Raw genomic sequence first — 25,809 nt, 5'->3', positions numbered from 1 at the left:
TGTTTGGTCGGCACAGGCAGGAAGGCTCCATCCTTGCCTACACAGGCTGTGGAGAGGAAGTGACGCCAGTGACAAGTGCAGTGCCAAGGAGCCGGGCTGAGGGAAAATGTCCTAAAACTGGGTGATGGTTATGGCTGCAAATCTACCATAAATCATTGAAACAGGTTGAATTTCATTCTATGTAAATTGCCACTCGGTGGTTTTCTTAAACAAAAAACTGAATCCCGCTGCTATGTGAGTCCAGAGAGTCCAAGCTCTAAATTAAAACTGTGATCTTTACTGTCCTTTTAGAGAATGTAATTAGAGCAAGGCAGGGGTGGGGATAAGAGAGCGGGTGGGGTGGGAAGTGGGGTGGAGCTTAGGCAGTAGCTCCTGCTAAGGTTAGTTTAGCTTAGGCCCTTGGGTCGGGCTTTGAGGGGAAACTGTCATGGGTCTTTATTCCAGTGGTAAGGGCTGATGTTCGCCTTAGATTAAGACAACAGTCAGAAGATGACAAAACCAGACATGACAAGGAGGAGGCCAGCTAAACATTAGAGGGTACTGTGGCAGTCTTGGGTAGAAATTTTGGCATTTGGAACCATGGCAGTGGAACCATGGCAGTGGCCACAAAGACAAAGGGTGGCTCAAGTTCGTGCCAGGTGAGCCTGGCAGAGTTTGGTAGCCGAAGCTCTGTGGGTAGGAGAAAGGAAGGAGTCAGGGAAGGGTTTGATCAGGAGAGGGTTGGGAAGGGTGGACATGTGATGGACATCTGTGGGTATGCTGCATTAGCGAAATGAAAGTGAGTGGGTGTGCCCAGAATCCTGGCATTCTGGGGAGACTCCTGGCTGTAAACCGGAAGCTCCAACAATGATGAGGGTGAGTAGGGGAGCTGAGTAGGGGAGCTGAGGACGGGTCCCTGGGGAATCAGCAATTAAGGGCTGAGAGAAGAGAAAGCAGTAGAAAAGAAAGATGGCGATTGCCACAAGGGAGACAGTAAGTCAGGAGACCATGAGGACAGGAAAAGTAGCCTTCAGGAAACAAAGTTGGGGAAGGTGTTATTGAATCTGGCTAACAGACCTCAGCAGTGGTTAGAGAGAAGGAAGTGGACACTTAAAAAAACAAACACACAAGCAGAGAAGGAAGTGGCGACAGAAATGAGGCCAGCCGGCTGCAGACGTCTGAGACAGACAGGAAGCGGCCAGGGGAAGGAAAGGCTTTGGTCCTTGGTTCTTAGGATGGGAACTTGAGCATATTTGTAGAGTGAGCCGAAGAGAGGAGAAGGTTGTGGGGAGAGTACAACTCCACTGGTAGAGGGCTTGCTTTGCATGCAGGAGGCCTCAGATGCTGCCTCCAGCATGATAAATACAGAAGTCCACATGTAGAATATAAGTATTACATGTACAAGTAAATAAAACAGTGTGTGTGGGGGGTCAAAATACAGACAACAGAGTCCTGTGGATGGCAGAGGCTGGACAGCCGAGGGACTGGGCCCTGGTCTCAGCTGGTCACTAGCAGGACAAGGGTCACCCTGTCCTCTGAGATTGGAAGTCTAGAAGGTTGTGACGCTGAGGATGGTAGCAGTGGAGATTAAGTGGGGGAGAAAGGAGACTGGCAGTGTGGAGTCAGAGACGTAACGACTGGGAAGCTCTAAGTCAAGATGATAACCAGAAGAACGGATGGATGGTCAGCCTGCTGAAGGGAGCCGTTGTTTCCTCTCCACTGACACTCATCTCCATCCAGCACCTGCTCTGCTTCCAGCTTCCGGGCTGGACCACTTTTTGCTGCCCCCAAGCCTATGAACTTGGGTCCATCCATCATACTCCTCCTTAAAAGTCCATCAATTCAAAATCTTTTGCTTTTTCCTCTTGACCCATCCAGCTCTCTCCCCCACAGATGCCAGCATGATTTTTAAAACAGGAAAAAAGTCTAAACCAGATCATCTCTCTTTTCTTGAAAACTATCCAGTGATTCTCTGTGATGAGATTTATTTTTATGGCATGTCCCATTTCCCCCTGTAAGTTCCAGCCTGATCTGGTTCGACAGAGTTCTTCTACTTCCTTGCGTTAGATAGTTTCCCTCGGCTCTAGGGCAGATCCTGTCTCCGGGCCCACAATTCCGCTCTGCTTGCGATGGGTTGATGAGCTCCTTCCCATCAGTTACTTCCACAGACATGTGGCTCTTCTTCAGAGGTCTTCTCCGCTTGTCTCAGGGAGCATGTCCCCTTCCCCTGATTATGCTGCTGTTGTTTTTTTTCATATATTTAATGGCAACTGTCTTAGTCAGTTTGCCATGACTGTAACAAATATCTGAGGTCAGCCAGCATGAAGACAGGGAAGGTTTATTCTGGCTCGCAGCCTTGGAGGTTTGACCGTGACAGATGCTTTGATGAAATGGACCTCTTGCTTTGGGCCTGAGGTGCTGCCGGACAGCATGGCAACAACACCCATTCACCTCAGAGCCAAGGAGTTAAAGGGAGGAAGGGGCAGGATTCCCACAGTCCCCTTCTACAGCACATCTCCAAAAACCTAAGACCTTCATTAGGCTCTGCCCTTAAAGGCTCTACAATCTTCCCACAGCGCCACGTAGAGAACCAAGCCCCGACACATGCGCTTATGAGCCACACTGGAGCAGTGACGGAAATCGCTTCACACTGTGTGCACATTTTCTACCTCCCAAACTTAGAAGAAGAATGCTGGAAGGGCAGGGGCCTTGTTCAGCACATAGTAGGCACTTAAGAGATTAAACATCGGTTGAATGACCAAACCAAACAAAACACAACTGGCAATGTTGAAAGCCTAACAGAGTTTAGAAACTAAAACCACAACAGATCCAGGACACATGGTTATGTGATTCCCTTCACTGGGGACCACTGATAACAAGACGATTTCCTTATGCCCTCATTGTGGACACAGGATTGAACGAGCACTTCCACACATCAGCCATGTAGCGGAGGCAGCTTTGCGAACATCAGACGGTTCCCCGAGTAACCTCTGCGTGTGTTGACAGTCTTACTCAGCTTCTGGACATTTCCTCCCCTGTGTAGTCCCCTTGGGTGTGTGCTGGCAGCTCCATGGGAAGGAACTGCTTGCCCTTTCCAGCCCCAGCGCAGAGCAGCACTGCTCAGGCGAAGTCAGGCTATTGAGACGGGTCCAGTTTCCTTGGTGACCCACAAGGCTCAGTTTCTATCTGAAATTGCTAAGGAGAAAAACCTGATAGCTGAGCTGTGTTTTCTTTAGGGAGGGACGGCTTTCTGGGCTCTGTGGAGGCTGAGGCTATGTCTCCCTGACTGGCGAGGGCTGCTTCTCTCAGGGGGAATGACATCTCCTAAATGCTCCAAGAATCCCACAACCCAGTCCAGCAGGTCTGTCCCACGCCAGCCCCAGGTGATTGCATCATGACCCCTCGGCCTCCCCAGGAGTTTTGTTTTCGCATGCAAACACTGTAGCCACGGAGACCAGGAGTTTGCTTGTTGCAGAGTGGGAGAATCACCTTTCTTCTGGCACCCATGACAACAGAAGGCCATGCTAGTTTGTAAATGGTAGGGCAGCTCAGTTAACTCTTTAAGCCCTTTTTGCTTCTCAGTTAGTCAAATATGAGCACTAATATCCCTCATTGTCAAGAGTTATGGGCCAAACACTGCATTAAATGTTTGTGTGGATGTAGGAATGTATTATAGTGTAAGTGTGTGTGTGTGTGTGTGTGTGTGTGTGTGTGTGCGCACACACACTGGGATAGCAGATGTGTGTGGCCACGCTTAGCTCTTTATGTGGTTGTAGGAGCTTTGAAGTCAGGTCCTTGTGTTCATGGAGCAAATGCTCTTATCCATAGCCCCACCCCTGCACTAAATTATTTTTCTCAAGGCCTCATGTCTGTTCAGCAACACTGAGCCATCTCCCAGCATCTGCATTTGGGTTCTTTAAAGGCCCCTAACAAGGTTGCATGGAGAAGGTGGGGGTGGATCAAAACATAAAATTGAGACCACCGCCGGGATAAAGCGCTTATTCCGCTTTTGTGACAGCCTTATGAAGCTGGTGCCGTCATTTCTGTAGTCGGTCGGGAGTGGTGGGTGGGGTGTGTGTGTGTGTGTGCTTATATCCATGCGGCCTTCCAACTTCTGTTACCCCAGGAGATGGGGGGAGGTCACGCTTGCTCTCCAGAAGGAATTACCTGATATTCAGAGTCCCCTTTATGCTGCATGTCCCGCAGGTATTGGACATCACTGACGAACTTCTGCCTGTCCCTTGCTTCATGCAACATGGTTCTTAGTTCTCAACCTACGGATGAGAGAGAGAAATGGGCAGACTGTGACCGATGCTTTTGGATTCGCCATATTTGGATTTATCTGAGTATAATTGCATGTGTTCTTTTATTAATTGATTCCCCCATTGTTCGAAAGGTACAGGGATTCCCTTTTTGTGTTACTGTCAAAGTCCGTCTAGCCTTTCTTTCCCCGGCACAAATAATGCAGTCACGTTCATCAGCTGGCTCCAGTTATCCTATCCTGGTTATTCACAGGGAGTTGGGTTGACAAGCACCTGATCGGGAAACCGTTTTGCCACATGGCAGAGAAGAAAACAAGAGCCTAGACACATCGGCAGTGACCAAAACTTATAAGCCCTGGGTTGCTTAAATACATGTATGCGACCATTGTCCTTAATCCAACCCAGACGCTGCCAGATGCCGGGTACAGCAGCCAGTCAGGCAGGTACGGCACCGCCTTTGTGTTGCTTGCAGCCTAGGGTGGAAAACCAATGCTAGACAATTCAGCCCTAACTGCCAGGGCAGAGCCGGGTATGGCTTCTTTGAAAGGATGGTATTGTAGGAGAGCAGAGTCTGTCTGGAAGGGGTCAGGCCCCGACACTGGGTTTGATAAATCACGGGTTGGGCAAGGGGTCAACACTGACACGGGGTTTGATAAATAGTGAGTTAGGCCGGAGTCGGGAGAGGACAGCAGGTGCTTCAGGGCATGAAGGGGCAAGCGGGGAACAGAGCCAGGGGGCAGGGCATCTGGGGCAGATGGTGGGCGCAGTCGCAGAATGATAGGAGGCTGGCAGAGATTAGCTCATATGGAGCCCTGCAGTCCTAATGGAAAGTCACGTGATGCTACTGATAGGTTCTAATAAATGTTAGAGGAATAAATGTTTGCATGGTGCATGTGCGCATGCTTGTAGGTGTGCGTGCATGGGTGTGCGTGTGTGTGTGTGTGTGTGCGCGCGCGTGTACATGTAGACCAGAGTTTGACGTCATGCATTGTTTTTCTCCTCAATCACTCTTCCATTTATTTTTCTTGAGACAGGGTCTCTTACGGAGCCTAAAGCTTACTGATTCTGCAAGAATAGCTGACCAGAAAGTCTGAGGGATCCTCCTGAGAAGATGGGTGATGAGAGGGAGTCCTGAACTCAAGTCCTAATGTTTACCCAAGAACACCTCTTGGGCTGAGCCATTGCCCAAGCCTTTACACTTGTGTAAAAGACTTCTAAAGGTATAGTATGGAGGGTAGGAGTGGGGGTAATACATAGAGTCTGACTACCACTGAGGTATGAGGTGAGGTGATACAAGGCTTGGGTAGCAAGTGTGTGAGGAGGAAGAAGAGGAAGAGGAGGAGGACAGCAGGAAAGAGGGGGTCAGAGCTCCCGTGGACCAGCTGTGGAAGTGCCAGGCACAGCCCGGAGATATACTTGTATTAAGTCACCTTCATAACGAATGCTGGGAGGCAGACACTGTAGTTTCTGATACAGAAAAATAACCTAACTACAGCTTCAAGAACGTTTAATCAAAGAGGAGTTCTGACCATCAGGAGACACACAGCCAAGATATGACTGACTAAGGTTTTCATCAGTTTCCTCCTGTCAAATGCTTTGCCTACCCAGAATCAGGAAGGGCAGCTTTTGGAGAAAAGGACGTGGTTTGAAGTGTCTGCAGTAGTACAAACAGAGATGCCAGGCCAGCAGTTAGATGCAAGGCTCTGAGCTGATTGGACAGGTAAAGGTCTGGCCACTGCTGCACCAGGTCGGTAACAAGCTGAGGCAGAATGGGGACTGAGCCGAGAAAATGGACAGGGGGACAGAACCGTTAACAAATAAAATGTAAGGAAAAGACAGCTGAGGAGGAGCTCTGTAAAGGACCCAGAGGCACGAGGAAAGCCTGGTGGGAGCCATTCCGTTGATGCTGAAGGGGCATACCCAGGAGGAGGCTCTTATGATATCCCTAGCAAGGGCAATTACTGAACCAACAAGGCTGAAGTACATTGTGTTAGCTGTATAGAGAAGGGATGGAGGCCTGGCTTGACTTCAGAAATTAGGCTTTGGTTGGTGTGGTCCAACGCGTGAGCATAGGAGCATAGCCCACAGTTACAAAATAGCACCGGTCATGCTGAAACCCCCCAGACCTCATCACAGGATCATCGAAGCTTGGTGTTCGATGAAGCTCTTCCATGCATTGGTACCCATATTTTTTAATGACTACAGTATGCTCTCGGCTCCTCAGAAATGGCCGGGGAGATGGTCACCATCTCCCCATTTTGTGGCTCTCCTTCCCTCCTCTGCTTTAGTCCATGTGTGTGGATATTGACAGCCAGCTTGTCTCTGACTCACAGTGACCCAGTGTCTGGTCTGGGAGCTATGAAATCCTGCAAGGTTTATCATCCAACCCTGAACAGCACGGGAAGCTTCCTGGTCCCTGGTGGGGGAGGGGTTATTTTCACTCAAGACAGACAGTTAGGGTCTGACACTACATGTAATTCCACTGTTTGTAAAACATCTAAATAGGATTTAAACTATCCAACTATCTTAAAACTATCCAATAAGCTGGGCATGGTGGCGCATGCCTGTAATGCCAGCACTCTGGGAGGCAGAGGCAGGTGCGTCTCTGTGAGTTCGAGGACAGCCTGGTCTACAAAGAGAATTCCAGAGTAGCCAAGTCTGTTACATGGAGAAACCCTGTCTCAGAAAACCAACCAAACCAAAACCAAAAATCAAACTAACCAATAATTTTCCCCATGACAGAATCAAGTTGACGACACCAACCTTTGTCCTGTAAGACACAACCCAAGCTGGCTCTAGGGAACCCTTCCACCACTCACACCCCACACTTTGCCATGCTCTCTTGAACGCTTCTGGACTTGCTTTCACTTGGTCCAGGATGGTTGGTTACTGCTTTCCCGTCATGCGCTTCCACAGGCGAACAGCCCTACCTCATTATCTCTTTCTTCTTCATATATTTATCAACAAATGTATTAGTCAGTTTTCCATGACCATCACATACCTGAGGCAGTCAGTTTAAAGACTGTGTGTGTGTGTGTGTGTGTGTGTGTGTGTAAGCATTTCAGCACATTCACGGACTATTTTAAAAGATCACTTTTAACTTTTCATATAAAGTTGTACCTGCATAGAATAAAGTCTGTTCCCCTCTTTTCAGAAAACGATGGGGTTAAAAACCGAAAGACGGACCCTCTGCTGCTCCTGTTGGGAAGAGAAGCCTGGCTGAATATTAATCAGGGAGAGAACATCAGGATTCATAACAGAGGCTGTGCTGGTGGCCGCGAGAGGGCACAGCCCACAGTCCAATTGGATGAAACATTGTAGGTACAGAGTTAATCTATCATGGCTTCAGGGTGGTGTAATTTAAGGTTCTTGGTCAGAGGGCACGCGATAACCTGGCCTGAAGGGACAGGAGACAGCATCACTGAAAGACTTGCTGACTTCACAATCGCCTACAAAATAAAGGACTTTACCATTGCCCATAAGAGACTCTCCCCGACCCACCGCAACCTCTCTCTGACACCGCATTTCACTGTAAAAGAAACGTGTGAAACACCGAAGTGCTGCAATGTGGTTTCTTATTTAAATATATCAAGACCCCATGAGGCTAAACTATCTGTTTCCTTGGTGTCTGTCCGGCCAGAGACAGATCAAAGAGACAGTAGATGATCTCAGCTTAGGGAAATAAGTCTCCACATGAACTTGAATTTTAGACTGCCCTGCCTGTTTGAAAAACCGACCAGAATGAGTAAGGAGTAGAAATAACTATAGGGGAATAAACCCACAAGGAAAGAATGCTTCACTCTTAGAGTTCCTTCTTGTGGGCCTACTCAACCAGGTGGCCATGTGAAGCCGAGGGTTCTCTCTTTCTTCTCTCTGTCACATACAGGCAGGTGCCAGCGTGCTGTGCCGTGTGGGGGCAGAAAATGAAACGTGGGCGAGGCGTGATCCTAAAATAGCAGCCCGTGTTGTCTTTCCTTCTCACCTTTGAACTGTTTCTCGTTCTCAAAGTCATGCATGATCATGCGTGCTTCTGTTGTGAGCCTCTGGTGACAAAGCACGGAAGCCAGTGTGTATTCTAGAAGTCACTGTGAGAAGCCATGCTAGAGAGAGGGAAAGGGCCAGGGACGAGGAGGTGTGCGACGGGAGGAGGGGAAGCAAGTGATCCTGCCGGGCCTCAGAATTCTACACGTCTGTGAAATTTCAATGAGGAATATTCTAAGAACTCTATGACATACGAATTCCTCTCTGGTGTAAATTTCCGGGGAATTCACCGAGACACCCCGACGAAGGGGAGCAGGTTTTGATGGCACAACACACTTTTCTAAAAATGGACACATACATATAAATGCATATGTGCATTCATGGGTACATGCTGTCTCCTTTTCTATGACCGTATTTTTCAAAAAAATATCTGAAAAGAGTGCTTTTAAAATAAGCTATCTTACTTACCATTTTCTCGCTATGCTCTCTCTGTGAAATATCTCTAAAATGATACTGTCTTGGTTTTTGGCAAATAAGCAAAATGTAAATTTAACCTCTTTAGAATGAAGCTTCATTTGAAACAAAATTTAAGTAGCTATGTTACTACCAGACAATCAGGTTTATAAATTTCTCCATGTCCACAATTGGGCCCTGGGAAGAAGCATTTCAGAAGACTTTAATCCAACTTTTTCCATAATGAATTAATTTGTAATGACAAGGATTACGGGATTTGTTTCAATTTGAGTTTGGGGAAAAAAAATTTACAGGGTTTTTTTTTTTTTTTAATCTCACTTTATAAACTTGAGTTGAGTGTAAGTTTAGTGACTTAGTGATTTCAGAGGCAGGGTGGGGGTGGGGCTGACTTCCAGTTTAACTTAGGAAATCCAGGTGGGGGTGGGGGTGGGCTAGAGAAAGCTAGTTAACACAGGGGGACTATTCGGCCAAGAGGAGAGACTGTGTAATTGGAAAAGGGGGAATGAAGACCTCTAGTTTGATAAGCGATTGGGTTGTTTCATTAATAATATTATCGTTCTCACGCTCAAAAGCCATTTCCTGGGCTTGTAGAGCAATGGTATATACAGAGACGGTCTCTCTCTCTCTCTCTCTGTCTGTCTCTCTGTCTCTCTCTTTCTCTGTCTCTCTCTCTCTCTCTCTCTGTGTGTGTCTAGGGTGGGCAGCTGACAGTGTGCAAAAACCAACCAACCAACCAACCAGCCGGACTAGACTACCCTAAGTCTGTTCCTTTGAGGCAGAGACTGCAGATGACTTCAGCCAGAAGAGACAGGCTCTCAGAGGCCTGACTTTCCTTCAGAATCGTATAGGTTTAAAAGGTAAAGTTGGTCCTCAGCTCTGGGAAGGCAGGGTTGGCGCCAGTTACCTTGGGGATCAGCACTTTCGCCCCTTGCTGGAGCGGGTGGGCAGGCCCACAACAGAAGAACCGCCCATCAATCGTGCGTGGGGCTGGTCCTGGGCTCCTCTTCCTCCCCTACGCCTCACGTCTTCCCTCCCTCTAGCGGCCCCTCTTCCTTCTCCTCCCGAGAGGCAGCTGTACGCCGGCCTCCGGCCTTTCTCGGGGCGGAGACGGTGGGGGCGGCTGCCTGGCGTCCTCCCGTTTCCTTGACAACCGGGCCTCCCTCCTCTCGCGGAGCCTGTGCCGCTAGCGGCGATCGAGCGTGGATCGTGGGGGCGGGGCGGGGCTGCGGCCCCAGGGGTCCTGAGTCCACACGTGGGCGGCCCCGCCGGTTGCCGTGGGAACGGGAAGGGATGCAGCTGGGAAAGGAAGGCAGTGATGGCGGCCGGCTTGGAAGAGATGCTCTAGGAATAGGCACTCTGATTTCTGCCTGTGTTCACGCCCAGACTCAGTGCTGTTTCTTATAAGATTAGAGAATGGGAGAGGGGAAAAATTTAATTAAATAAAACAGTAAAAGCAGCACATGGAAAGGAGGAAAGAAACTGCACTTCTTGGGATGGTTGACGTACAAGGATCAAGCAAAATGTTCCAATCCAACATAAGAGAAGAAACAGACAATTAAGCGAGGGACACAATCAGCTTCAGAGACCTGAGCCCAGAGGCCGGCCACTTAGTCGACTAACAGTTGTTATTCCTGGTTTTTCTGGTAAAGAGGCGCTTGGAGGCTTAGACCCGTGTCCACCAGGTCCCTAGTTCACTTCAGTATCTTTGGGCTGGGTTTATTTCCCTCTAAGGTTCCAGAAGGCAACCTGGGCTCTTCTAATTCTTTTGCACACTTAGCTATTCAGTAACTTGCTGGCTGTCACCTAAGGGCACTTAAGACTGGGTGGAGAGCAAAGAGGATAGACAGTAGACATGCTTGAAGCTTTCACCAGTGTCCCAAGACTCCCCATATGTCTGGGGTCCAGGAGGCTCCTGTGCGGCCCCTCTAAGCCACATTCAGGTGGTGGCTTTTCCTTTGCAGTATGGCATCCTTTCTATACTCATCACCACCACCCCTAATTTGGGACTCCATGGCCTCTGAACTGGATTGGTTACGGACCTTGCAAGACAATCTGAGCCCCTGCCGACGTACCCCAGCCCCACCTCTCCCTCTACCCCAAGCAGCGTAGGTCCGATGTCTTAGTCACCAAGGAGACATTTTCAGACTCCTCACTTCCTAAGAAGGGAGCCCCAGACTATGGACTGTGACTGTATCTGTTTGTTCCCTAGGATTTGCTTTCTTGGTTTTTTTTCCTCGAGCCATCCCTTATAGATGAGACTCTACCACATGCTGAGCCCTCCTTTTCACCCTTTCACCTTCACAGCAACGTGTGAGATGTAGCTTGAGCAACAGAGTCTAGACAAAATACACTTAGGGGAAGTCTTCGGTTAGGGCTCTTTCTCATCTGACCTTCACGACTCCCCCTTTCTAAATCATATTCTTTTATCCTTTACAATATTTTTTTTTATTAATCTTACCTTTGTTACATATGTGAGAGGGTAAGCATGCCAAGTGCATGGAAGGGGAGGTCAGAGGACAGTTTGCTGGGGTCTGTCCTGTCCTGCCGTGTGGGTTCCAGGGGCCAGACTCGGGCTGTCAGGTTTGGTGGCAGGTGCTCTTGCCCGATTAGCCATCTTCCAACACCACGTCATTCTTGTTCTCAGCTGGCTCACACATCTTCCCTACTGAACCATTAACTGGAAAGGACATAACTTGAAACCTCCTCCTGTGGTCTTTGCCTTCCAAGGGGATATGGCTAAGGATGTTGAGTCAGAGAACTTTCTGGGGGATGTAGCTCAGTGCTTGCTTGGCATGTACAAGGCTCTAGGTTTGATCCCTAGCACCACAGGAAGTAGGCATGGTAACACATGCCTGAAATTGCAGGCCTTAGAGGAACTGAAGGCACCTTGGGGGTGGGGGCAGGGGGGATTGAAACTCCACAGTAGAGCAAGGATAGGGAGGAAGCTTGTTCCGGTAGACGGAGGCCCTCCCTCAAAAATGACAATGGGAATTAGTGCCAGGTATCGTTACTGACTAACAGAGGAGGGCATGGCAGCCTGCGTGAGAGAGCCGAACAGAAATGACATAGTCACGGATGCCTGACAGGGAACAGACCCAGAGCTCGGAAGCAGACTCCCATTCCCAGCAGCGCTGCCCGCTAGCAAGGACAAACCATGGCTGCACGTATTAGATGTGGGTGCTTGGTTTTCTGTTATAAGAGACAGAGAAAAATTACCTTGCGCCCTAAAAGACTGTTGTAGGATTTAAATGAGGGAAGACAAAACATTAATTGGTAGTTTTGTTTTCTAATATTTTGCTACGATGACACAAGCTAGTGTAAACTATAAATATTTTACAATTTTAAATAACAGGGCTTGGAGAGGTTACTCATCTCAGCTTGAAAGTTTCGCACGTTTCAGGCACTTTCTGTGCTTTTCACAGGGGGTGGGGTGTCGCCCCTGCCTTGCTCTGGCCTCAAATTCATGATCCTCTTCCCTCTGCCCCCCCAAGGCTGGGGTGACAGGCACCAGCACGCCTGGTCCTATCGTAGTTTTTGAAAGTTAAGCTCCACAAACAGAAAGCATCACGCCCTTGAGAGAAAGTGACCGTGCCAAAGGCCAGCTCACGAAAAAGCTACAGAGCAATTCTGACTTCCGTGTTTCACGAGTAGACCTAACCTTGACACATGAATTACAAAGCAGATCAGCTCCAGCACTAGAAAGCAATGTGCAACCAAAGAGAAACATGAAAGCCAGGAAGACAAAACAATTTCTGTAGAAGGAAGCATCCTAGTCTCTATTTTTTTTTTTTCCTTCTCGTCCCGGTAAATGATGAGTAAAGAAGAAACAGCCTCCAGTAGGCATGGATTCTAGTCGTTGTGATGGCTTGTGTTTGCAAATAAGCCCTGGGAGATTCTTTACATGAATCTAAGAGTTCTGCAAAGGGCAGCTTGAAGCGTAATGCTTTGGGTGAAGCCTGTGAAGTTTTTAAAAACGATAACAACAACTAAATAAAGGATTCAATCCAGTGCAAAATGTAAACTGTAGGGAAGGGGTGTGGCTCTTCTAAGACTGCTGTTCGGGTCCTCATGAGGAACTCAATGGTGTTGAAATAGCCAATCCTAACACACACACACACACACACACACACACACACACACACACACAGACACTACAGACTAATTAGGTCCTTGTCAGTGTACAATCAGGAGCTCCTACAGGCCACAGAGCTTCATGCCAAGTGGCCTCCCTCGAAACAGCTTAGACAGGGTCATTTTGCCTCGAGCCTCCCATGACTAATGAGTTCCTGTTCTCATCGGCTGAGGTCATTGTGTTGGTGTTGCCTTCATTCATGCCTGGCATGAACCATGCCTGCTTGATTGTTTAGAAAAAAAAAAATCTAGCCTGGGCGTGGTGGTGCACTCTTGTAATCCCAGCACCCTGGAGGTGGAAGCAGAAAGACTGTGAGACTCATGCCAGCCTGGGCTGCACAGTGTGACCCTGTCCCAAAAGACAAGACAAAACAAAACAAGAAACCAGAGGCCTGGAGAGATGGCTCATTGGTTAAGAGCACTTGCTCCTCTTCCAGAAGACCCCAGTTCAGCTCTTGAAACTCAAGTCAGGCAACTCACAACTACCTCTAACTCCAGCTCTGGGGATCCTCTGCCTAGAAGAGCGCCCACAAACACGTGATGTGCACACATACAGATACAGATAAACAAAAAAAAATTTCATTACAATTACAAAACTAAGCGGACTACGGGCATATGAGGTCTTTAGAATTTTTGGAGAATTCATCTGATTACTTGAAAAACAATTTTTTTACACTTTTTATTATTTGATGTGCCATGGTGCATGTGTGGAGATTGGGGAACAGCTTGGGGGAGCTGGGACCCATCATGTGAGTCCCAGGCATCAGGCCCATCGTCAGGTATGGTGGCTTTGCCAGCTGAACCATCTACCAGCCCCTGAACAATTTTTAAAACTAGCTAATGACTAGCATGTTGTAGGCAGCTGTGGTATTCTCCATTCACCCTGCAGTCATATTTCCTTAGATGGGGATGCCATCATGGCAGACTGTTAATGTCACCCATTAAACATAGACACGCTAGTGTTGTTGGCATGATTACAGGGGGGCTGGGTGGAGAGACGGCCCGGTTGGTAAACTGCGTTCTGCGTGATCTTGAGGGCCTAGGTTAGGAGCCTGGCACCTATGCCCAAAGTTAGGTGTGGTCACACGACTATGTTACCTTCGTGGAAGGTGAGAGGGTGAGGGTAGGGTGTGGACAGTGGATCCCCAGAACTCCCCGGCCGGCTGGTCTAGACAATCTCTGAACTCTGGGCTCAGTGAGATGCCCTGTCTTGAAAGATAAGGTGGCAGAGTGATCAAGGAAGATGCTTAGTATCTGCCTATGGCCTTGACATTTTTGAGTATACACATGCATGTATACCAATGTTGACACATGCACACACACACACACACACACACTAAACATGTATACTCACATACACAAACACATGAGAAAAGTGCTTAGTAGGTCATTAAAGATTCCGCATTTGCTTCTTGGTTTTATAAGATGAAGAACATATTTGTGTGTGTGTGTGTGTGTGTGTGTGTGTGTGTGTGTGTCCCTGACAACTCCACGGCTGGCAGAATAATGATCTACACAAGGCAAGAAGGAAATCTGGTTCAACATGACTTAGGTGCTGGTTCAAACTTCTGGAGTCTGACACTGGGCAGATTACTTTAGACACGTTTAAGCACAGCACAGTTTTGAAAAAAATAAAAGTTTCCTGGAAACAGTTATCTCAGTCCCGTGTGCATAACAAAGCTTAAGGCCACGTCAGAACTCCTTTACAAAGCACGTGCAGTCTCTTCCAGAAATAGTGGTTCTATAGCCCAGGGGCCTAGAGGAGGATCAGGTGTCTCTATCACCTACACGGTAGAGGTCACCAAGCTGCAAAGCTCCTGTGACGTCTCTCCTAAAGATGGGTTCTAGTGACGGAGGAGCAGCGCTCAAAATAAAGGAGGAAGAGTCTGGGATAAACAGAACAGTCTGAGGGACTCAGGTGCGGCCTGGGCCTGCAGATAGCCCCACCCCAGCCTCCTGGCTGGGAAACAGGTGCACAGCCCTTCCGCTGAGGAGACAGCCTGTGCTGTCCCAGTTTCCCTCGTGCTTATCTGTGGGCTCCAACAGCCTCGTGCCCACTATACATTTGTTCGAGCCTGGGAGCATGTGTGCTTGTGTCAGGGAATGACTTCCGGTGTTCCTCAGGTGCTGTCCACATGTTATTTGAGACAGTGTCTCTCACTGGCCTAGAACCTTGACAAGCAGGTAGAGCCAGCTGGCCACTTGTGGGGACTCACCGGTCTTCTTCCATCTCCCTATTGCTGGGATGTCAAATATGGACCATCGTGCTCGGCTTTTCGTACAGGTTCTGGGGATCTGAACTCAGATCTCCCCAGCCCCAGGGGTCCTTTTTTTTTTTTTTTTCCAATTCTGAATCAATCATTTTAGGAACTGATTCTTAGTAATCTCACTATCAACATCCCCCTCCCCCCCCCCCGAGATTAAGCTGGCAGACTGACCCCCTCGTTAGGCACTCAAGGGGCTCACTCCTTGTGGAAAGGCATCCTGGGAGACTGAATTGAAGCTCGGAAGGTTTGCTGCATATTGAATTAGATGTGAGGGAACTGTGTGTTCTTCAGGGATTCATCCGGCAGCGCAAGGAGAGCTCCTTCCTCCCACCCGGGGGACATCTGATACCTGATCTGGTCTCGTCCCCTCAAAGCTCTTGGAGACCTTACAGCATCGTGCTTCAGTTAGGTCCCCTGTTGCAGGGCTGCACGGGGCCATATCTCTCCCCTTTATTCGAGCAGAAGCATAGTATGGCTTCGAGAAGACTTAAGTGTACACTCCTAGCCGGTGACGGTTGCTGTGTGATAGCAGACAGCTTTTATCACCTTTCAAACAGCAAGATCCCCATAGTTAGCAGAAGAATCGTCAGGGCCTCCGAAACAGAGTGAGAATGAATGACACACTGAAGGCCGAATTCCTGGGGGTGGGCCTCACTGCCCGACACAGGGGACCTATGGCCACTGATTACATTACATGTGTCCATTTCGTTCTCCCTGAAGTCTGAGGACACCCAAAGGTGCATCACCCACAACTTCAGAGAACACCTTCAAAGGCTCATTGCGCCTTTAAAACATTACTATTATCTCTGTGGCTAATTTGTAGGCTGCGTTCCAGAGACCCTTGTGTTATGACCTCATCTCTGATCGGATGGGTGGATCTTGTTCCAGGCTAGCGGCCATCCGTGAACGATATGAAATTTAGTAATGCCGGTTGGTTTTTCAAAGATCAGAGGTTCCAGATCCAAGTCTTCTGTGGAATAAAATAGACTCTGTTAGAGATTGGCAGAGTCCCTACAATTAATTTCTTAACAAAGCATGTCCTTAGAATTTTCCTCCGTTGGAACCATAGCCAGTTGGTTGTCCTGTCTTACAAAGAGGGGACGGACTCGTTAGAGGGCTCGGAACCCCCACTGCTGAAACGCTTCTCAGAAGTTCCAGCAAGCTTTTATTGCTTGATCTATTTTGGAAGATTTGGAGTATTCAGAACCTTCCATTATGACAATTAATGGCTCTGATGTAAGATGGGATGTGATTATGAAAACTCTGAAAAAAAAAAAACACACTGCTTTTTCTTTTCATTTCTGAAAAATGGTTATCAAAGGAAAGAATTTGACTTCCGTCTAGAAGGGAGATCTGATTTATTTGGACTTTGGATCAACTCAGGGCATACATGCTTAGCCAAGAGTGCAAGTTGTAGGCTGCCCGTCAAGCCCTGCCTGCATAAAGTCAGCCTTCAGAATCTACGAGAATCCCACGAGGGAAATAACGGTGCAGATCAGCAGGAGAGGTCTTGGCTAGTGTGTCCGGGGCCCTGGACGTTATCTCCAGAGCTGTGGGAAAAAAAAGAAAAGAAAAGAAAGAACACCACATGAGCACTAAGTATGTTTCTGGACAAACGCTCAGGCCAAAGCAAACAAACAAAAGAGACGCTTATCGAGAAGGCAGGGAGCACAAGCGCCGAGCACGCCCTGGGCTTTGGTGAGCTGTACTGTGGCATTTTATCAGGCAAAAGTGCAGAGCAAGCGAGGAAAACCAGAGCTGCAAAAAGCGGGCAGGGCAGAGGAGAGGGCGGGCGGGGGTGCGTAGCCTTCTTTCTGAGCGCCTGTCTTGAGATCTCTGCTCCCTCCACTCTCCCGGGGACGATGTGGATAATGCAGAGAGGGACAGCCACCCTTGACGTAATGTATCTCCAATACCTGCCCACTTGCCTTTTTATTGTCATCTTTATCACTTTGTGATGTGTGTGCATGTATGCGTGCCGTGCATATCGCTGTGTGTGTGGCTGTAATGTGCCGTGGCCTGTGTGTAGTGGTCAAAGGACAGTGCCGGGTATTGGTCCTCACTTTCAGGGTCTCTTGTTTGCCTCTTAGCACACCAGGCTAGCCGGCCCAAGAGTTTCCAAGCACTCCCCATCTCTGCCTCCTCTCTCGCCTTAGAAGCACTGCGATAACAGATGTGCATTACCTTGTCTGGCGTTACATGGGTTCTGGAGATTCAAATTCAGGTCCTCAGGCTTGCATGCTAAGTGATTTTACCCACTGAACCCTCCCCCGCCCCGCCCCCGAGCCCAGAAATCTTTCTTTTGTGGTTGTCTTTCTGTTGCTGTAAGGTCACCTGACATCAGATGAGTCACTCTAATCTCTTCCTTTACTGCCTTGCCTCTGCCCAACCCGAGCTCGGCTGTTCCCTTCCCTTTCCTCTAAGTTTAGGGTGCTTGCAGGTCTTCCAGGTACAGGGGGGACCTAGGCTCAGGGTAGCCAGGAGCGGGGGGAGATGTAATAAAGTTGGGTTATTGGAGCTTGCCGCCAGTGCACAAAGCTGTGAGTAACAAATGTGTTTGTTTAAATCGGCAAATAATTATTGAACGGCTGGCTATAAGCGTCAAAGACAATTTATGTCCAAGCAGATCAATAAGCACCAACAGGTGGCAAATAGTGTTTGCTAACAGGGAATAGTGACAGGGCCTTTCACAGACGAGGAAGGCCCCCCCACCACAGAGCTGCATCCCTCGCTCTTCAGGCAATGTCTGTTTCTCTTCCCTTCTCCGTGATTTCGAACTGTTTGGGTTCCTCGGCATGTGAATGCATGCGCGTTCGCCGACCTCTTATGGGGAGCCTTCTGTTTAGATCCGTGAGTAAGTCCATCACCAGAAATGGTAGTTACGGCCTCGTGATTCCTCGTCCAGCCTCTAAGGAAACTCCGAATTGTTATTCAAGCCAGGCGTGTGTCCGTTGACGTGTTAGAAGGCGACCAAGGATAACTCATCAGACCCTTCTCCTCGCTCCAGGACACCGGCACACGCTGCATCCTGATTTTTAACTCCCAGCCTCTCCTTGCAGCCTTTCCCTGGTGTGTGTGTGTGTGTGTGTGTGTGTGTGTGTGTGTGTGTGTGTATGTGTGCAAGCCAGATGTCAGTGGGTATCTTCCCGAGTTATTCAATACCATATGTTCTCTTAAAAATGTATGTTTTTGAGACAAAGTTCCATGTATCCAAGTCTGACCTCAAACTTGCTGATTGAAAGCAAGCTTCCCATACACTGTCGAGAGACATCTCTATACCCCAGTCCCCTGGTGCGTTTTCCTGAGGCTGGTCTCTCACTGAGCCTTGAGTTTGCCGACTGGCGAGATTAGACAGTGAGCCCCGGGGATTCCTGGGTCACTCCCCCAACACTGGGATTACAGGGGTACATTGTCTGCCTAGAGGTTTTATAATGTGGGTGCTGGGGATCTGAACTCGAGCCCTTTATCAACTGAGCCGTCCCCCCCCAGCCCTCCAAGCCCCTTCCTTAGACTCTGTGGTGTGCACTGACTCATTCCTTCGACTTCCTCTTTCCCTTCGGTGATCTCTGCTTGCCTTCCTCTTTCCCCTTTCCCTCTCTCCTCCTCATCCCTGTTTCCCCTCTCTTTTCTGCCTTTCTCATCACAAGTCAGCATTTATTTGCCAAACCACAGATCTTAGATTTCCCTTTCCCAAACAAATTTCTTGGCTGGTTTTTTGCAGATTTCAGTAATTGGTTTTCTCCCTCCACCGAATCCCTTCTCTGCTTCTTTTCACTTCTTCCCAACTCTCTTCTCTGTCCTCCCCACCCTCCTCAGTCTAACCCCACCCCCACCCCCAGGTCAGGAGTGTCAAGCAAGTCTGGAAAAGCAGTCAGTCTTTCTCCTTCCCGGTTTGTGACAGAGACGTGACAGGGTTAAGTCCCGTGACTCAGGTAGCCTCGGGTGAGTGACGCAAGCCTTCTGTCCTCTGCCCTGTGAAAGGCAGCTCTCGAAAACCAGACGGAACAGAAGGTATCACTGCGCAGCATCTCCTCCGTGGCCCGCTGCACCCCGAGTCAGGGTAATGAGAGAACATTCTTAGAACATGACTTAACCGAGCTCCAGCCTCGGATTCCTGGATGTGTGTGGAGCCTGAGCACAGGCGCGCGGGGCGGGCCTGTCAGCAGCCCTCACAAAACCACCTTCCAGCCGGTTTAGTCGGCATTAAAACAGTGTTTCCAAAACAGCCAGTCTATATGTCCAACAGTCATACTGCGGGACCCCTCCTGGCTATATGCTTTCGTACTGTGGTAGCTGGGTCTCTGCCTTGAGGTTTGTTTTTTGGGGGGGTTTGGGGAAGTGTCCCTTGATTTCACACTTCATAAGAAGTTTTAGAAAAATTCTTGTCAGGCAGGGGGGAAGAATCCAAGATGGTACGCATCTCCAGAATAAAGCAGGAGAGAGCCACACACAAGTGCAGTATGCCCTGTATTCCATCTGTAATCCGTGTGTGTGTGTGTGTGTGTGTGTGTGTAACACAAGTGGCTTATCTGTGTGGTTTTTAAGAAATTAATCTAATTGAAACATGATTAAATTACAGAGAAAGGAGAAAGCATTTGGTTGGCATCATCTGGGTCGGAGGTCACCGCTTAATGCAATATTTCATCAATTGACTCATTGCTATTCTTTCATTGATGTGATTTCATTGCTCAAATAGCTCTTACCGTAGCAGACTTGCAGTCAGGACACTGCACAGATGCCTCATAATCATTCCAATGTGTTTACTGAAAAAATCTAAAAGCAATTAGGCCATTTAAAATGTGTGTCTGTGCTGCCTGTGTGTGTGTGTGTGTGTGTGTGTACATACCACATCCACGCAGAGATTTTTTTTTTTTTTTTTACAAATGCCCAGACAAGGGCTCTGCGTGGACACCAGGACAAGTGTTGAATTGAGACACTGCGATGCCCTTCATGCATTTCAAAGAGCTTCGTGCAGACTGATGTTAAGCTTTCTTCATACCCGTTGAATATACCATTATCTCTCTTTAATACGCTGAAGCAGCCAGAGGACAAGGAGTCTCCCTGTATTCCTTATCCAAGGCCACACAACTGTTGCTGGGACCCTGAGCTTTCTGGTTCCCGGGCACACATTTGCAGCATTATCTCGAAGGCTGGGAAACACTGACAGGTCATTTTGCTAAAGAAAGAAAAAAGTATGATAACTCCCGGTGTTGTGACAAAAGTTTTTCGTTTTGTTTTGGTTTGTTTTTTTTTTTAAAGCAAAACAAGTCATCCTAATGATTTTTTTTTTTTTTTCACAAGAGACCCCTTGTTCTGGGGGTAAAATTGGGAAGCCTTTACTCAGGCACACTGGCAGGGCAGAGGCAACGTTCTGGCAGCATCTAAATGGGTATGTGTGCATACGCATGGTGATATCTTCCTGTCCCAACACGCCCTACGCCTCTTCTCCTTCATCTTTGTCTAGAATCTATCTAGAGTTTGGAAATGCCTAGCTTGACGCAGGAGTTTGTGACCTCCTTCAGTTGAGGGTCCCAGGGCAGGGTGACCGTCTTTTGGTCCGTCCCCCCCCAAACCTGCAGGGAAGGGCCTACGGGCGTAGCTGCTCCTCAGAGGTTTACAAGCGCTTCTTCCCAGAGCACTGAGATACAGCCTTTGCGCTTGTGGGGGAGGAAGGTAGATAAATAAGACCTTGGAGTCAGCTCCACCACGGGGAGGTAGGTGTGGGACTGGGGGAGGGCGGAGGAAGACTGGACCAACAGGAAGGTTCTCACGGTGCAAGGGACAGCGGAAGGGCCTCCGGGCCGCCACGGCGCCCGCGGGAGGGTAGCTCCCTTCCCATGGAAACATTTCTCGGCGGTGCCAGACCCGGGCTGGTCCACGGCCTGGGTGGCGTTAGTCTCCGTCTCTGCCAGCCTCTGCGCCCGTTTCCTCCCTCTTCCGTGTTCCTTCCCCTCCCTGTCTGGCGGAAGCCTCCGAACGGTTTTATCAGAAGCAGCCTAGGGCAAGTACACGCCAGTGTTGAAAGGCGTGCACCCCGAGCATGCGCACACATCAGGGCGTCTACAGCTCTGTAGGCTTAGGGAGGACAGGCTCCTGGCACCCCTGATCCGTATGTCCTGGAATGTAGCCTGCTCTTTCTGCCGTTGGAACAGGCCTGTTGCCCTGCCCTCCATTGTGGCTGCTTGATAAGGCCAGGGTGGGAGCAGCTCAGCCCTTTGGGCTGGAAATCCCCCGAGGCTGGAGAAACAACGGCCTTGGAGCCTCAGAGGGTACCAGCGGCCTGGACTTCCTCTCAGAGAATCAGACACGTTGGCCCTGAGTAGGGGGTGAGGCAATTTTTTAAGGCTCCCAAGTGATTCAACTGTGCGGCTTAGGCGGTAAGAGCAGAAACGGGACTGGGGAGACGGTGCAGTGGGTAAAATGGTTGCTGTGCAAGCGTGAACACGTGTTTGGATCCTCATCACCCACGGAAAAAACTCGAGTGGCGGCACGCGTGTGTAATTCCATCACTAGGGAGGGAGAGATAGGAGGAACCTGGAACCGGCTAGCTACCTGGTTCAGGGGCTCCAGCTTCCGTGAGAGATCCTGTCTCAAAAGATACACTGGAGAGTGTCTGAGGAAGACACGCAACAGGTGCTTCTGGCCTCTGTACACACGTGCACCTGCACACATGTAAATGACACACATGAATGTGTACATACATCACACACACACGTATACACACATGCACACACACACACATATGCACGCACACACTGAGCAGAACCATCCCCAAAGTTTAGAGTCTGACTTAAGTAACTCATCCCAGTTCCCCAGCTTTGGAGGGAGCACAGTAGGACCTAGAATCCGGACCCTCTTTTCTATTCCGTCTCACCTTCAGAGAAGCAGTGTGGCTAATTCCTCTGTCCCGGCCACTCCCACCCCAGAACCCTTCAGGCACTGTGCACAGAACAGTGGGCTAGTGAGGGTGTGCCTCAGGGAGGGGAGCGGCCTGGCCAGCTCCTTCTTCTCTCCTCACTTAGCGAGCCATGGCACCTCTAGTATGGCCAGATCTGAGAGTGCAGAGAGGACAGAAATGCAGATTTGTGCTCGATTTTGTTTTTCTGAAATATGCTATGTGAATATTTTCAATTTCTAGGAAGACACTGTAAGTGTCAAAGAAAGTAGACTCAGGAACTACATTCTGCCTGCAAACCTTCAAAATATAACTGAGGTAGTCTGAGACTTCTCGTGCTCGTCACCGAGGGTTGTGTGTGTGAGTTCATTTTCCTAGGTGTGTTCAAGGCTGTGGAGAGGCAGAAGCCTTGGGTGCCAATCCTCAAGCTGTCTGCCTGGGGCCCTTGTGTTTGTTTGTTTTAGGCCGCAGACGGGCCGGTGGCTCAATGATTAGGCTAAGCCAGACCCAGGGATCTGCCTCAGATCCTCCTCAGCCCTGGGATTAGAAGCCTGTGGGCTCTGTGGCGCACGCCTGTAATGCCAGCACGAAGGGAGGCAGAGGCAGGCAGATCTCTGTGAGTTTGAGGCCAGCCTGGTCTACAGAGTGAATCCAGGACATCCAAGGCTACACAGAGATAGCCCTAACTCGAAAATCACAACGAAAACAAGAAAAGCCTGTGACACCACACTTGGCTTTTTATTTTTATTTTATTTTATTTTCTGTGGGTTCTAGGGATTTTCCCAGGTTCCATCTCCCCAGCCCCTCAGTGAATTGTTGTTCCTAAAATGCTGACCGATACCATTGGACCCACTCCTACCCTAGGCCCTGTGAGGCTGACGTGTGAGCATCAGTACCAGAAGGAAAGCTTCTGGGCAGCCCTGTTCCTCAGATCTCCCTGTAAAGCATATCCACGTCCTCACTCCCCACATCATCACAGCTTTTAGGCCGAAGCCCCAAAGAAGTACCACACATTCCATAAGGAAATTAAAATGAAGGCCCACTGCAGTTTCTGAGACGCAGCTTAATTTATTTTCAAGTTCTTTTTGAACATCAAATGAGTCAGAGTTACTAACATCGCCACGGACACTAATTTTGTTAAGCACAGTTGTAAAGAAAAACTTTTCGTACGCTGTACAATAAGGTGGAAGTTTCCATTGTGCTCCCGACACAGTCCCTTAGCCAAGGAAATGAGAAAAAAAAAGTAAAAGTGGACCCTCGTACATGTTTATTTTAATAAGAAACGGCCCATATTCGTGAGTACCCAGCACGGCACTGAGAGCCCTTGACTCAAAACAGCCTAAGGTATCAGTGAATAACAGGTAAAGCTTTTTAGTGAGCAGCTGGAGGTGATGCCAATTTACCCTCTCATCTGAAACACACATGCAGCAAGCGAAGACAGCAACCGTTCTCAGACGGTGATAGAGATATGCCGTGTCCGTGCTCTCTCCCTACGAGTGACCTTGAATTCTGCCGAGTTTTTGTTTTGTTTTGTTTTGTTTTAAATGTAAAGACTCTAAAATTAGAATGTGTGCGGGTGAGACTCCAGTGCAGGTACATTTCTCAGAACAGTGCCACCGCCCCGAGTCAGCAGAGGTGGGTGATAGTTTCTGACCAAAATTAAAAAAAAAAAAAAAAATGCCGGAGGAAGGAGGATTAAATGGGAATTAGGGCGATTATATTTTCTTCATCTTTACCCTTCAAGTCATGGCAAAGCTGTCAGGTTTCTATTTTGAGCTGCTCTGCCCACATATCTCAACAACAGAATTTCTGCATAATTTAGCTCCTCTCTCTTTCTCTGTTTGGGTGTATTTATTATTTCGTAGGAGATGATGCAAGGCCTGTTCAGAGGTCCATTTGCATGCCTGTCTGCACGGGGAAGGAGCCTCTTTCCTGTTCATAGAGCCCCCGTAATACTGAGCGCTGGCAGCCAGCCCGCCTGGCACTCCCATATACATTGCATTTGCACCTACTCAAGGTTGACAAAGACACTGGAGAAGTTAGGTCAAGGATGTGTCCTTCCGTGGCATTTTGATGTGTTTCAAAGGGAGGTTTAGCTCTTGTTCCTCCCCCCCCCTTCCAATTTAATTAAAACAACAACAACAAAAGGCAATGAGTGACAGTTGGCAGATCTGAATTATTCAACTGGAGGGTGTCCAGCATTTCTGATGCTTGGAGATGGACAAGTAATTACCTCCTGTCTGTGACTATTTTCTACCAGGCTCAGCCCAATGTTTATTGTAAACTATCTGCCATTAAAAACTGTAATAGCAAGCCTTATGTTCCCACACCATAAATTTGACTTCACTGTTTTTTTATTTACCTTCATGTTTTAAAATATATCTTTTTAAAATGCTTCTTTTTTGAAATGCTTTTTTTTTTTTTTTAAGGGAGATGACAGAAGAATGAAAATTGAACAAGTTCCAAATTCATACTTGAAAAAAAAGAAAGAATTCTGAGATGCACCCGGACAGCCTGATGCCACCTTCTGAACACTGGCAGCTTTTCTACGCTGTGGATGCAGCTTCTAGTAGTGACTTGCCTGTTACGTCATCTAGAAAGGGGCCTAAAGATTAAAGTTTAACTGACCACACTGACCTAGAGCGGTGGTTCCCAAACTTTTTGATCTCAGGTCCCCTTTATACTCAAAAAATGTTAAGGACGCTAAAGGATTTTTTTTACTCATTCTGTACACTCATGTTCAGTGTATAAGAAATTAGGGGTCCTCAAATATAGCTCAGGGTGTAAAGTGATCACTATGTGAACATGAGGGCTGGAGTTTGATTTTCAGAACCCACATAAAAAAGCCAGGCATAGTGGCACACACCTTTAAACCCAGCACTGGGGAGGCAGAGGCAGGTGGATCTCTGTGAATTTGAGGCCAGCCTGGTCTACAGAGTGAGTTCCAGGACAGCCAGAGCTACCTACTGAGACCCCATCTCAAAAGACAAACCAAAAACAGACAAACAAGCAAAGCCAGGCACATTGGTGTGCACTGGGGGGGTGAAGATACTCGGGTTCCTGGGGCCTGATGGCAGCCAGCCCAGCCTGCTTAGCAAACCCGGGTCCCAAGAGGAGATTCTATCTCAGAACACCAGGTAGACAGCTCCTGAGGAGTGATGTCTGAAGTTGGCCTCTACAGACATGCACACACATATGACCTGCACACATATAAACACACATACATACACACCCACACACGTGCGTGAGTGAGCACAGAGAGAGAGAAGGTGGAGAGAGAGAGAGAGCACAGGCAGTTAGGCATGGTGGCACGCACCTGTAATCCCCGCACTCAGGAGGTTGAAGCAGAAAGATCGATGCAAATTGAGGTCAACTGGGCTGCGTAGTGAGACACTGTCTCAAAACCAAGAAAACAACAATAAAAATGAAAGCTGAGACATTCTTAAATGTTCACCTATTGGTTCTTTAAAAAAACAGTAATAAATCATTACATGTTAACAGCACTGAAAAGAAAAAAAAACAAACCTGTACTTTCTGAAGCAAATGGTTGAATGAGAAAATTGTTTTAGATCTTTGACTTACTAGAAGACAGTTGGATCCCCCTGTCTGCTTTCTCATCCAATCTGTTATGATATGTTGCTTTGGTTTAGGTGTCGGGGGACAATCTACCCCTACAGAGCAGCGTAGTTGGGAAAGAAAATGTTACAACAGCCTTCAAAAGTGGTCGTGGATATTCTTTTTGAATTTAGTTTCTTAAAGATTAGTAGCAATGTGAAGTCTGAAATTTTATGTGGGACTTAAATTTTGTTTTGCTATATTT

General features: G+C 48.3%; 1 protein-coding gene and 1 long non-coding RNA gene across 4 annotated transcripts in view; one reads left to right on the top strand and one right to left on the bottom strand.

Moving 5' to 3' along the window:
- Marchf10 (membrane associated ring-CH-type finger 10) overlaps nt 1-9,828 on the bottom strand; it is an 83,365-nt gene extending 73,537 nt beyond the window's left edge. Inside the window, exons 1-3 of one of the 2 annotated variants that reach the window (XM_021645572.2) lie at nt 9,601-9,828; nt 7,362-7,439; nt 4,147-4,253 (exon numbers count right to left, since the gene is read on the bottom strand). In XM_021645572.2, coding sequence (XP_021501247.1) covers nt 4,147-4,236 — 90 coding nt within the window. In that variant the 5' untranslated portion in view covers nt 4,237-4,253; nt 7,362-7,439; nt 9,601-9,828. The remainder of the gene's footprint in view (nt 1-4,146; nt 4,254-7,361; nt 7,440-9,600) is intronic. The other variant, XM_021645573.2, reaches the window with a different exon arrangement.
- LOC132655111 (uncharacterized) lies at nt 5,301-9,453 on the top strand. 2 transcript variants are annotated; one of them, XR_009592748.1, is made up of 3 exons: nt 5,301-5,461; nt 7,396-7,558; nt 9,392-9,453. It is a non-coding gene; the product is annotated as an uncharacterized LOC132655111 (long non-coding RNA). The 2 variants fall into 2 exon arrangements; XR_009592747.1 differs by lacking the exon at nt 9,392-9,453 and having other exon boundaries at nt 7,396-7,798.
- Nucleotides 9,829-25,809: the final 15,981 nt, after the last annotated feature.

This window comes from Meriones unguiculatus, chromosome 7, assembly GCF_030254825.1.
Source record: "Meriones unguiculatus strain TT.TT164.6M chromosome 7, Bangor_MerUng_6.1, whole genome shotgun sequence".
Lineage (NCBI taxonomy): Eukaryota > Metazoa > Chordata > Mammalia > Rodentia > Muridae > Meriones > Meriones unguiculatus.
This window is presented reverse-complemented; position numbering and strand designations above follow the sequence as displayed.